The sequence below is a fragment of the Aricia agestis genome, chromosome 2 (genome assembly GCF_905147365.1).
Source record: "Aricia agestis chromosome 2, ilAriAges1.1, whole genome shotgun sequence".
In the NCBI taxonomy this organism is placed as follows: Eukaryota; Metazoa; Arthropoda; class Insecta; order Lepidoptera; family Lycaenidae; genus Aricia; species Aricia agestis.
In genome coordinates this window covers 17,164,689-17,179,251 of record NC_056407.1, presented here as the reverse complement: position 1 = coordinate 17,179,251, position 14,563 = coordinate 17,164,689, and the positions used below count along the sequence as shown (strand labels likewise).

General features: G+C 36.8%; 1 protein-coding gene across 1 annotated transcript; it reads left to right on the top strand.

The window, feature by feature from the left end:
• Window positions 1-572: 572 nt before the first annotated feature.
• On the top strand, window positions 573-3,679 carry LOC121739749 (menin). Its single transcript, XM_042132301.1, has 5 exons — window positions 573-1,206; window positions 1,359-1,584; window positions 1,695-2,001; window positions 2,672-2,821; window positions 2,893-3,679. The coding sequence occupies exons 1-5, from the start codon at window positions 664-666 to the stop codon at window positions 3,377-3,379; spliced, it is 1,713 nt and encodes a 570-aa protein (XP_041988235.1). The 5' UTR covers window positions 573-663; the 3' UTR covers window positions 3,380-3,679.
• The last annotated feature ends 10,884 nt before the right edge of the window (window positions 3,680-14,563 follow it).

The window sequence follows — 14,563 nt, the reverse complement described above, 5'->3', positions numbered from 1 at the left end:
CCGACTATCCGGCTTGTTATTGTTTTATTATTATTGATATTACATTTAAGAAAAACCTTGATTGTTTTGAAATTAATTGATTGTCTTTCTGAAATTACTTGCTTGCTAATAAATATCAGCTATAACATTTATTTAATAACAACATAATATCTTCTTTATTCTAAACAATTTTAGTAAAAAAATACGTGTGCACTCGAGGACTGCCGCGGTAAAGCCATTGCATACCTTACCGCTTTATATCAAGACGTTAACTTAACCAAAACACGATCCGACACGTTCGCAGGCGGCGTATGCGACTTACTTTAGTAAACGAAGCGTTACGAAAATATCTGAAACAATGATCGGTTGGCCGACTAGTCGGCCGATTAGTCGGCTTCTTTGCAACTGACTAATCGGCTAGTCAGCTAGTCGGCCAAAGTCATGATCGGAACATCTCTACTAATAACTATAAACAGCCTATAAACTCATACGGTAGGTACTCTGTTTACGCCCGGGACTTGCATGGTGCACTTCGTGGCTAGTGCATTTCGAGAAATATAAAAAAGATAAAATGTCAAACGTGACGAAAAAAATCGGTGAACTATGTTTATTTGTAAATTGCGCCGGTAAAATAATTTATAAAATAAAACTTAATAAACTACAATAATCATGTTAAATTAAACCATGACAGGGTTAGGAGATATCAAGAAGTTCTTTCCGATAGATAGCATACAGAAAGTGTGCGATATATTCGAAGAACAACTAACCAGCGACAAAGAACCGGATTTGGCGTTGTTTTCCATAATCGTAGGAGCGGTTGAGAATAACTTAACTAACATTAAAAACTCCGATAGAGATGCTAATAAAGTGATCAAGAAATTTCCATCGGTGGAATGGGACGAGATAAAATCACTATACGATCGATTCGGTGTTTTGATGCGTAGCGGCGTTGACGCAAAGTTGGTCGGCGGGGAATTCGCATCTCGGGAGTTGGTGAAGCGAGTGGCGGACACCGTGTGGAACTCGTTGACCCGCAGCTACTACAAGGACCGCGCTCACCTGCAGTCCATCTACAGCTTCCTCACCGGCAACAAGCTGGACTGCTTCGGAGTGGCGTTTGCGGTGACCGCCGGCTGTCAGGTGCTCGGGAAACGAGACGTGCATCTCGCTCTCTCCGAAGACCATGCTTGGGTCGTATTCGGAAAGGATGGTTCAAATACAGCAGAGGTAAACGATAAAAACCACATACATTCATTATTATACTTATTTGTATACACAGTGTACTTATATTTTCAGTGATTCTTGAATGTTAAAAATTTAATTTAAAAAATAACAGTTTACAAATATTATTTTAGCTATAATAATGATTCATTTATAAGGTAACTTGGCATGGAAAAGGAAATGAAGATAAGAGAGGCAGATCGGTGGGAGATGGTGTTCTTGCCAGATCGTGGCTGTATGTAGCTGGCAAGCCTGTGGTGTGTACAAGGGTCATGGAACTTGCGGCCTTAGTATCATCAATAAACCCATCACTGACACCGACTATAGATGTTCATGAAGTGGCTCTTATGCAACACAAATTGCTCTGGTTGTTATATGAAAAAGGTGATTTTGTTTTATAAAATATACTTGTGTGTAGAAAGTATGAATATATACTTGTTTCTATTTAGCTAAGGCTTGAATTATGTTTAATGGATAAGATTGGCTTGTTTCAGGTCATCTCGATGCCTATCCAATGGCCCTGGGAAATCTCGGTGATTTATGCGAGTATATGAAGAGTTCAAATAGAGCTGACGAGCCAGATAATTGTCACATAAATAAAGATGAAGAGGATACAAAAACCAACATTCCAGGGAGGCCCGATTCCGCAGCTTTGTATATCCAAGCCATAAGGTCTTCTAGGACCTATTATGAAGACAGGCACGTCTACCCATATACAGTCCAAGGAGGCTATTATCACCTTCAGAAAATGTACAAGGAAGCTTTTCAGGCCTGGGCTGGTGCCGGTGATGTAATCAGACAGTAAGTAACCTAATAAATAATTTGTCAACTGGGAATTAGTAATTCTTAATCCCCAAAAAAAAAAACTGCTGTCTTTGTATGTCAAGTAACTTTTCTAATGTTGTAGAAAGAGACAGCCAAACCTTGTATAGTTTATTAAGTTAATCTAAAAGTTAAATTATGTGACAACTGACATCTATTGTAATGTTTCGGGGCCACTTGTAGGTAATCGAAGTAAAATTAGAGTGCCTAAAATGATTTGATTAATAATGTAATCAATGCAATTATTTACATTATACATAGTCAAATGTGTTAATTTACTTAAAATGTATGTTTCTTATATAAAAATGTAATTTTTTCGTCACAGGTGAATAAAATTCTTAAAAGTGACTATTTTGCTTAAAATGCTTCATTTTACAATATAATTAAAAAAATTTGGATGATTAACCCATACATTGCCCAAATCAATTGTGTGTTAAGGCATTCAAATATACAAAAACATCTTTTAATTACCTAAAAACAGATGAAAATACGAGCATGAAATGCAATGAGCACGAGAAAAAATGGACATGGGGTCTGACAGACCGTCAGACCCCATGTCCATAAGTATGTATCAACTTTTAGATGTCCATAGTTAAAGCTTAAATGTATTTAGATTCAATTTGATATACAATTACTTTTGCTTTTACAGTTACAATTACTCTCGTGATGATGAAGAGATCTATAAGGAATTCTCAGAGATAGCCAATGAGCTCATACCACAGGTGATGAAAGCCGAGAGCTCAGGACACTCTGCAAGATCTATACTGAAGGATCCTGAATGTTTTGCCTCTTTGCTAAGGTATTACCAATGTTTTTTCTTGAAGTCAAACACCTTTCTAAAAGAAATCACAAACAAAATGTATGTTTCAGGTTTTATGATGGTATATGTAAATGGGAGGAGGGCAGCCAAACACCCATCCTCCACATTGGCTGGGCCAAGCCTCTCGTGAGTACTATTTCTAAATTTGATGCAGAGGTGCGGGCCCAAGTCAACATTATTTGCAGTCCAGATGACGATCAGAACGGAGAACAGAAAAACGATGACAACAAAAATGATAATAAAACTGAGGAAAACGAGAGCTGGAACAACAACTCTGAAAGCACTGAGATGACAGTGCGAGAGCAACTCACAGCAGCAGTTAACAGCAGACCTAAGGTTACATTGTATAGCCACAAGATGGCAGCACTCAAACCTTTGCTGTTAGCCGAGAGATTGAACACTCACGCCTTACAGTTGCAACTGACGGCTCAGAGCCAACTGCAGAGGCCACACTTGACCACAAAGAGACGAGTCGAGGAGGACTCCAACCCCCCCGCTCCCACCGCTAGAGCTAAACGTGCTCGACGTGAGCGATAAACTTGTACTTATTGTTTCCATGAATTTAGAGACTATTTATTATTGTTACATTAAGTTGAATGTATATTTTGATTCTTTATATTGTTCAATATACTCTATTGTATTGTTTCCAAATTGCAAAATAGAATTTTCTATGTGAAAATTCTATATTTTAAAAATTTTACAAATGATCTATTTTAACTTCGAAGTTCAAAAGAGGCATTTAAATATAACGTAAGGTCGTAAGGTATTAAAGTGCAAACGCTTGTATTAGAAATCTTAAATAGAATTTTAAGATTAAAAATAAAAATCGAAAACATAGAGATGTTTCATTTTCTCAATAGCGTGTTGCACTACCATGCTAATCCCTTCACACTATATAAAATATCTAAAATATAAATGCGTGTCCGTCTGTGACATCTTTACGCTTAAGCCGCGTAACTGAGGTCTGAGGATAAAGTATCTCCTTCTTTTAAGTTCCAGGAAAGGCCATAAAAAAGTTTAGTTTCGGCATAGGTTTCGGTTCAACGAACTGAAAAACGCACGCGATAAACGAATATCTGCACAACCGAGTGCGACTCGCCAGATACGCACACCGCCGTACGGTACTCGGAGACATTTAATTATGATTAACCTCATAGAGGAAAATAATACACGGGGCAATTACATGGGCGTACCCAGGTTCTGGGCCAGGGAGGGGGGCAAATCAGATTTTTTATAAGCTAGGTGTTTACAAAGAATAAAAAATTAATAATTTTCAGTTGTATTGCAAACAAATGGAAAAAAATTCTGTATTTTTATAGATGAAAGTACTACATAATATACTTAGTAGGGACGTCAACTTCATCCGGGGGGGGGAGGGGGGGGGGCAGCCGCCCCCCCCTGCCCCCCCTCGGTACGCCCATGGGCAATTAATCAATTAATTGAAGAGTTTCACTGATAATGTATGGGACTTATGTCAAAATTTTGAATAATTAAGTAATCAATGTTCCAGTCGTGAGAATCGCAGCACAATAGATTTTCAATTGTTATGGGGCAGCCGGGACCCGGGTGCCACTTGGGGATTGATGGCTTATATCAATGATATTCTATGTTACTAACGTAACCAGATTGGAAGTTTACGGTAGCAACGCTTTGCCACTTCGAAGATGCCTGCAGGCATATCTCACATACATAATGACATAACGAATATATGACTTGACCATAGACATAATATATACTTGACATTGTCTTTTGAACAAAAAAGTGGTTACGCATTTCTGAGAATCTTTTGTAAGACATTGCTACTCTAGTATTTTAGAAACTCATTGGGTTATATTATGTCTACTCACTCTTGTGCGGCCGTTAGGCCGTGTTTCCACTGACGTCGAGCTGGGCGGAGAGGAGCGGTGAAGAGCGATGAAAAGTGGTCAGTGTTTTCACTGAAGCGGAGCGGAGTGGAGTGTAATGGAGCGGAGTGGAGCATACTTTTGGAATCGCGCATTTGTGCGCTTAAAGTAAGTACACTGAATCTCTCGGAAAAACAGTCATCACCGCTCCGCTGTCCTGCGCTCTGCACCCCAATGCTCGTTGTCCTCCGCTCTGCACCCCAATGCTCGTTGTCCTCATCACCGCATCGCCTCGCTGTATTTTATTATGAACATCCGCTCAGCTCTGCTCCACCCCGCTCGTGCTGTTTCCATTGAAGCGGAGCGGAGATTTCGAACATAGCTGTGATTGGTCAATTCGGGCACCGCTAAGCTCCTCTCCGCCCCGCTTCGCGTCAGTGGAAACCCGGCCTTAAGGTCAGTCCATACTAGTCGACACTACATAGCAGACGCGACACGTCACAACTCACAGAAAGCGGCACTCACGGGCCACGATCAAATATTCTTCATTAGCGGGCCGCACTATACGGCAGCGACGTTACGCAACACAAAACGTAGTTTTTATGAAATGTAAAGTATCGTTTCGCTCCACTGCTGCATATGCTGCGGCCGCATATGCGTAGTGCTTCGCGCTAAAACCGATACTATTGGACTATCTGCGTGTATCGTCCAATAGTATCGTCTCATAGCACGAAGCTTCGGCCCGGCCGCACCTATATGATATATCCAAGTACTGTACTTGGATATATGGACACCGTATACAAGTACGTGTATATTCTATTGCGGTCTGGCTCAACTATGCCGGGTCGCAGCGTGCCGGGGCTCAGCGCAAAAATCCGCCTCCATACAATTTGTATGGATAGTGGATACGCATCCGCATATTCGCGTATCGCTCACTGTGGCAGGTCTTATCGGCGCGGATTTTTACGCGGCGGATTTCCGTTAATGAGACACGGCCCGGCAAGACCCGCTGCGCCCCGTCACCAGTGTGCCAAATCAAGCAGCGGATTTCCGTCACTGCGATGCGCCCTGGCAAGCCTCGCACACTGAACTCAAAATCCGTTAATGCGCTGCACGCCGATCCGCCCCGGCACAGTGAGCGTTAAAATCCGTCAATGCGAGGCAAGGCCCGACGCGTCAATAGTGTGCTATTAGCTATTGTATACGCATTTTGCGCTGCGCTGAGCCCCGACCCGCCCTGGCAGTCGGCACGCTCCGTCAAAGTGTGCGCCAAGCTTTAAAAAAAACCGGCCAAGTGCGAGTCGGACTCGCGCACCGAGGGTTCCGACAGCTTAAAGGTATTATAGACCTGAGTATTTGGTATGAATTTCAATTTAATACCTCTACGCGTTTATGAGGAAATGGGTAGTAAGTTTAAAATTATTAAAAAAAAATATATTATGTGATGTAACTAAAAATTTATGGTTTTCGTAATTTTTCCTTTATCTATGCTATAAGACGTTGCTTCGTACCAAATTTCAAGATTCTGAGTTCACGGGAAGCACCCTGTAGGTTTTGATTCCCTTGCAAGTGTCGAAAATTTGCGGCATAAACGGCTGTATCTTTTGATTGCGTTGGCTTAGAAGTTTGATTTTTTCACAGCTTCAAGGGACAGTAGACCTGAGTAATTGATATAAATTTCAGCTTCATACCTCCACGCGTTCCTGAGAAAAAGGGTCTTGACAGACGGACAGACGGACAACAAAGTGATCCTATAAGGGTTCTGTTACTTGGTGGGTCTTGAGAGACTTTTTAAAAAAAATCACTTTTATTAAAACTTGAATATTTATTTAAAAAACTTAATAATTATCTTAAGAGAAAACCTGCACCCGACGAAGGTCCAATTCGATCTGATCAAAAAATACGGAAAATGGAATAACAGAAACAGCAAAAGTTTGCAATTGCAATTCATGGAAATGCAACTGAAAACCTAAGCGTTTTTACTACACATATGTTGACATGTGACTTCCGATATAACAGCCCCCCCGTTAAGATCGATCATCACATGTGAAAGTGATGAGAGATTGAAATAAAGTAATTTGAAAGTAATTTGAAAAACGCGGGAAATTGGACTTTCGTTTGGAGTATACAAGGAAGTAGCTAAATTATAAACTATTTAAGTAATGACATTTATTTAAAAATTAAAACTTAACTAACACACAATAAAAACACAAAATTATAAAAAGACACAAAAATTTTAATAAGAGATTATTATAATATGTAATTATTATAGAAAATAATGTTTATCATTATTTATTCAATATTCAAATAAAGTCATACAGTAATAAAATTGTTAAATTTCATGATCCTTTACAACATTAGTTATAACAACATTTCTTTTCAAAGGAGTCGGTGTGCTTACAAAATTTGTTTCTTCCAACATAGAATCATTCTTTACACTATTATTATCTTTAAATACTACAAGAGATGTTGGATGATCAGTGCGAGTCTTTGAATTATGACACTGATTAAAGATTTGAATACAACAAGGATTTTTCTGAGAAGTAATATTTTTGCGACATTTATATAAGAGATAAAATATGAATAATATGCTACTAAATAAACTTAAAGACATGTAATAATTTCCATATGTATCAAAGTGAGATGGATTTTCTAAATTATACAACTCATCTTCCATCGAACGAAGATGGATGCTGGCATGAAGTAAAGAATCAAGATTACCAATGTTCTTTAAATTAGAATGTGGAAGTTTAGAAAAAGTTTTATTAATTTTAGTTTGTTCACAACAATCGTCTAATAAAATGTTGAAATTGGAAATTACATTTGTTACGTTGCCGAGTGATGTTTCATCAACTGCGGTGAACTGCAAAGTCTTATAAAATGCTTTACAATGTTTAGGTAAGGTCAGGATGCCAGTACCAAATAAAATTACATCTAAATTTACGTCAGATTTTTCGCAGGTAATATGAGATTTCCCTGGTTCTGATTGTACAAAGATCCAACGGTTAAAACTAAGCTTATGAAATACATCTATAGAACCATGAACAATTTTAGCTACACAAGAGTCTGGGAGTTTAGTAACCACTTCAGTTAATAACGTTGTTTCACACGTAGGATTGGCAACGACTGAGAACAAGTCGGCGAGCACACACACATAACACTTTTCACTTATTAATTTGCACTTGTCAATGTCCCTTAATAGTGAATAGAACATGCGATCACCTGTTACTGCTACATATGAGCTAGTCGGCTCTATTAGAATATAGGTGTCTGGTTTCAATATATCGTATGGGACGGGTAATGGTATTATATTATAAAGATTATAGGTTTGAGGTAGGACTAAAGGAATGTGAAGGACGAATATTATTTTATTTTGATGATAATAGCAAACTAATTTAGAAATATCGGTTAATTCCTGAATATTTTGTAGCGTTAATGGTATAGGCAAATCATAATGGCTAGGAAGTTTATTTCTATGTTTATCTAATTCGTTATATAACTGATAGGGACTGAGTGCAGTCGGGTGTAAAATGTTAAGTTTTGCAAATAAAATAGCATTATTTATGTCGTCGATATCGAATGACGACGTTAAGATTATAGCTTCCAAAGAGTTGGATAAAGAGTTGATTTGAGTTTTTAAAGTAAGCTTATCATTAGTATTTGAAACTGAATCTAGTATTTTATGTATTGTTTCCATATTTTCCAAAAGATGTTTTTCATTTAAATTAACTTTTGACATAGAATTATTAAACGATGAAATAGTGGATTGTATGACATGAATATTATCTTTCATAAGATGAGCGAGATGTTTCTCGTCTGTCTGGACACTTTTTATAGCCTCTGAATATTTGACAGCATCTTCGGCGTCCAATGTACCGAAGATAGTTTTCAAGATAGAACCTCCTAAGTCAATAAGACCTCTTTTAAAACGCTGTTTTGCGTTATCATTTTGAAGCAAATATGAAACCGAAGATAACTTATTAACATTAATAAAGTGCTGATTTTTCAGCGCCGTAAGAGAATTTATGCAATCCGACTGTATTTTCGACGACGTAAGAGAATTACAAAATACGCTTAATTTTTCTAATAAAAATTCTACCTTATCTAGATTCGGTTGAACATGACTTATATCTAAATATGCTAAGACTTTCCAATCGTTATTAGTAAACTTAACATCTAAAAGCTTATCGAAATAGAGGCCCGGACTACTAATGATGGGCGATACGTAATCTGATATAGCTAGCGGCGACAGCGCGCATCTGAAATAAAATGAAAGGACTTATGTTACGATTATGTTATAGTTATTATATAGTTACTACTAACTTACTGACCTAGGACACTATGACGTATCGTCACTTGCCGGCTTTATTTCATCGAAATGATGACGTACGTGCTTACGATTAATTAATAACGTAGCCGTATGATTGCCGTTGAGCTTTATTATTTTATAAGGGCCTTTCCACACTGGGGACAAGGCTTTATTTTGCTTATGGTGGCAACGGACATACACCATATCGCCAGCATTATAAATGATAGGCTTTGTTCGTATATCATAATAATTTTTTGACTTTTCTTTAGACGCTTGAATATTTTGTAGAGCCTTTTGACGGCTATAATAAAGACGATGATTTAATGCTCGAATATAGTCTGTATATGTATTATTATCGAGAACATCTATGCTAGATGGTATGTAAGGCTTAAAACCGAATAGAAGTTCTAGAGGGGAATAGCCCGTTGTACTATGCACATTTGAATTATAAGCTATCATGGCGCTCGGGATATAAAGGTCCCAAGTATTTTGATTTTCGCCTATATAAGATCTTAAATATTCTTTAAGGGTGGAGTGGCTCCTTTCGAGAGCTCCACAAGTTTGAGGATGGTATGGTGAAGCGAAAATATGCTTTATACTGAATAATTTAGCTAATTGTTTAAAGAGATCTGAACAAAAGTTTGTGCCTTGGTCTGAAATTATCATTTTAGGTATTCCCATGTGAGCAATATAATTAACGAGAGTTCTAGCTGTGTCTTCAGCTGAACATGATTGCATAGGATAAGCCTGTGAAAATTTTGTGAGATCATCCTGAACGGTAAGTAAGAATTTATATTTATATTCATATGTTTCAGGCAATGGACCGACAAGATCTAAATATATTTTTTCATTAGGCCGCGATGCTGTGGAAGTAATTATCATTGGAGCCCGATTGGTTTGACGTAAGGGCTTATTAATTTGACAGGAGCGACAATTTTTAACATAATCTTCGATATCTTGCCTCATGTTTTTCCACCAAAATTGAGATTTTATTCTTTCCAGCATACGCGAGATACCGGGATGTCCGGCTACAGGTGAGTCATGATTATCTTTTAAAATTTGCTTAATTTCACTAGGTGTAGGATATTTTATACAATTATGATAGATATGAATTTTAATATTAGTGTTATGAAAAAGAAACGAAATAATATTATATATTTTTGTGAATGAAAGTTTAGAGAAGGGATCTGTGAAATCTGATATTGCTATCTCTTTCTCTTCGGCATACCAGTATTTTATCATGTCTCTATATTCACGAAGGACATTAAATATATCTTTGTAAGTCATTTCATCAAAATGATTTAATTTAATAAACAAATGAGTAAATACATGATTATCGTTAGATGTTGAATAATATGAATGAAGTTCGCGTTCAATATTTCGAATATTAGGCTCACTAGTAGATGCGTCTATAATTTCGCTACAATAAGGAATAGAATCATCTAAATCGACTGATGTAGGATACGCGATTAATTTTATTTTAGTTTTTAATAGACTTTCGTTATGTTCTTGAATTACGGTGTCAAAAGTAACACCGGATTGTTTTGAGATTTGAAGAAATTGTTCGTAAGTTTCAGATATTGACGGAAGGTTATGAGAGTCGATGTCACTTCCGGGTGACAGTGTAGGATTACATAACATTGAATTATCAGTTGTATTTTCATCTAAGGCATGTACTGGATAACGAGATAGTGCGTCAGCGTTAGCGTTTAATTTTCCTTATATACAATTTCATAATCATACTCTTCTAATTTAAGGCGCCATCTAATGAGTCTGGATCCGGGATCTTTGACACTAAACAGCCACACTAATGGTTTGTGGTCTGTTATTATTTTAAACTTACGGCCATATAGATAGGGACGGAATGTTTTTACACCGAATAAAATCGCCAAGAGTTCTTTCTCTATGGTAGAATAATTGCCTTCGGCATTATTTAGGGTTCGTGACGCATACGAGATAGGTTTATCTTTGCCTATGTCTCCTTGCGATAATACAGCACCTACCGCGTAATTAGAAGCGTCGGTAGTTAATAAGAAAGGTTGATTGAAGTCTGGATATTGAAGTAAAGGTGCTGAAGTTAATTTATCTTTAAGGTTATTAAAAGCTAATTCTTGCTGATGAGACCAATTAAATATTGCATCCTTTTTTAATAGAGATGTCAAAGGTTTTGTGAGTTGTGAAAAGTTATTTATAAAACGACGATAGTATCCGACTAAGCCTAGGAAGGATTTTATATCCTTTGGATTTTTAGGAGTTGGAAATTGAGTTACGGCCTTGATTTTATCTGGATTTGGACAGACACCTTTGTCTGTGATTATGTGACCTAAATAAGCAACTTCGCGCCTGAGAAACTCACACTTATCTGGTTGTAATTTTAAGTTAAATTTTCTTAAACGATCAAAGACTAATTTAAGTTTTGAAATATGACTCTGAAGGTCGTGACTATAAATAATAGTATCATCTAAATATATATATGCATGCAACCCCTGAAGACCCGAGAGAACCGTATTCATCAGTCTCTGAAATGTAGCCGGGGCGTTTTTCAGCCCAAAAGGCATTCTAGTGAATTCGTAGTGTCCAGAGACACTCGAATTTGTATTTATAGTGAATCCTGTTTTCGGGGCGTCTTTCGAACTCATTTTAACCTGGTGGAACCCACTAGACAAGTCGAGAGTGCTGAAATATTTACAATGTCCTAATTGATCTAAAATATCTGTGATGAGAGGTAGCGGATAACTTTCTGATACAGTGACGTCATTTAACTTACGATAATCTATTACTATTCGCCACTTCTTTTTACCTGAAGCGTCCATTTTCTTAGGAACGACCCATACAGGAGCACTCCAAGGTGAAACAGAAGGACGTATGATATTTTGGTCAAGCATTTTACGAATCTGTGAATCTACCTCTTCCTTATGACATTCTGGGAAACGATATGATTTTACGTGAATAGGAGGCGCGTCTCCTGAATCTATATTATGTTCGATCGCGCTTGTAAATGTTAGGGGTTCACCTTCCATATGAAAAATATCTGTGTAGTGTGAGCAACATTCCAAAAGACTTTCTTTTTCTTCTTGATTTAAATGTGAGCAGCGAATAAGATCGAGGACTTTTTGGACTCTATCAGAACTAGAATAAGAAATAGAATTTACGGATTGAGACGGAATATTACACGAAGAATTTTCTTGTTCAAAAGGGCTTAATTCTACGGAATAATCTTTTATTTCGACAGCTGAGTCGGTAGTATTTAAAATTGAGACATTAAATCTTTTATTTGATTTTATCGTGACAATACTGTTAGCAAAATAAATACCATCTTTTAAAGTATGGTCTAATAATAAACCTTGATTATTCGGATAACGCTGAGGTATGTAATTAGATACCGCGCACTCGATGACGGCTTCGGAACGAGCTGGAATTATATAAGTTGGTTGTACATAGTTCATATCCAGGGTTTGTCCGCAGATATTAATTGTTTTAGAATCGTAATTAATATTGGCTTTAAAATGACCGAGAAAATCACTACCGATTATACCGTCATATTCTAAACTTACATCATCATTAAATATATGAAATTTATAATTATAAATATTATTAGATAAGTAGAAATTAATTTGAGATGTACCTAGAGACTCAGAGCATTGCTCGATATTATTTATTCCTTTTATTTTAATGATTTCGCGAGACAAAATGTATTTATTATTTAAACTAGATTTTTTAATTAGACTTATACTTGCGCCTGTATCAATAAGAAAACGTAAATTACGGACAGAAAATTCAGTTTTTAATTCGATATGAGGCAATGATATTTTAGTTATAAATGATTTTATTTCATAAATTGGAGTTTCAGATTGAACTTGATTTTTGTTTTGAGATTGGGCACATATTTGGGACTGGTTACCCGCGGCTCTGCCCGTTGATTTTCGATTTTGGACACATATTTGGGACTGGTTACCCGTGGCTCTGTCCATCGATTTTTTATTTTGGACACATATTTGGGACTGGTTACCCGTGGCTCTGTCCATTAAAATATGATTTTGGACACTACTTTGGGGCTGGTTACCCGTGTCTTGGTCCATTGGAAAATGATTTTGGACACTACTTTGGGGCTGGTTACCCGTGTCTTGGTCCATTGATTTTGTATTAAAATAAGTTAATTTATTTTTAGATTTAGAAGGAATTCGCAATGTGCCTAAATTAGTCGGAAAACGGCGGCACTTTTTCGTAATCCGATCATTTAGTTTAAAGAATTGTCGCCGACATTTGCACAAGAAATTTCATAAGGTATTGGTGACGGTGGCGACGGCGGCTCGTATGTAATATGATGCGCGTTCGCGGACTTATTGTAATTATTAGAATGATTATTATATGAATTATGATTTTCATGATTGTATTTATAAGAATTACGATTTTCATTATTAAATTTCCTTCTATAACAATCTTTAATGTCATGACCGTCTTTCTTGCAATATCTACAAAAAGCTTGAGAACTGGATTGATTATTATTAATATTAAATGATCTTTGACCTTGAAATTTTGAAAAATCACGAGGCGGATAAGATCGCCTATCTTTATAATTACATTCAGATTCCGTATGCCCTGTCCTTCCACAGGTTTTACACCTAGATTTAGAAATATTAGTTTTATATAAAAGATTTTGAATTTTTTCTTCTTCTAAAGCAATATTAATAGCGTCATTTAGATTTTTAGGACTTCTACATCTAACATTATTACTTAAGCGCGAATGTAACCCTAATGAAAATGAAAATAATGCTAAATCCTCTGTCATAGCGATGCGACCAGAGATATCTTTTTTAAGAGAATCGGAATTATAGATTTCGGACTGTAAATCAGTAAGACAACTTTCAATACGCAGAGCAAATTGTGCAACAGGTTCATTTAATTGCTGCTTACATGACTGTAGATCTAGTAATAAATGATTATAGTGTTTTCTTTCGCCGAAATTTTGTTTAAGGAAACTTTTTAATTGATTAAAATCTTCAAAAACTTTATGTGAACAGGCAATTTGAGCCTTGCCTTCTAAACGTGATAATATATATTTATTTAATAAATTCTTTTGAGACGGCGATGCTAAATCTAAGGCGTTTTGACAATTAGTTAGGAAAGCAGTTAGAGTTTCACGATCTCCTTTATAGGGACTAATAAAATTACATAATACATTAATAGGGAATTGTTCGCTTACTGAGACTTCAGCCTTTTTATCGACCGACATTTTTAAATTAATTTAAAGAATTATTTATTTATTTTTCTAGATAATTAGGTATAATATTGTTACTTCAAGGATAAGAGATTGGTAAGGAATTTGGTAAGTATATTGAACGACACTGATTAAAAATATAGCTGAAATGTAGCAATAACAAATAATAATATGCTTTACTCACAGGGACAGGAACACTAGGAACTTGAGCGGCATAGCAGCACGGCGAGCGACAGCAGGCAGCGGCGGCGCGTTTCCAACGCAACCACGTCAGGAACAACGAGAGCGACAGCAGAAGGGCAGCACGACGACCGGGACGGCGGCAGAACAGCAGCAGGAACAATGACAGG

Coding starts and splice junctions, on each gene's coding strand:
- LOC121739749 (XM_042132301.1), top strand. CDS start 664: ATGACAGGGTTAGGAGATATCAAGAAGTTCTTTCCGATAGATAGCATA. Junction 1,585..1,694: donor CTGGTTGTTATATGAAAAAG/GTGATTTTGTTT, acceptor GGCTTGTTTCAG/GTCATCTCGATGCCTATCCA. Junction 2,002..2,671: donor GCCGGTGATGTAATCAGACA/GTAAGTAACCTA, acceptor TTGCTTTTACAG/TTACAATTACTCTCGTGATG.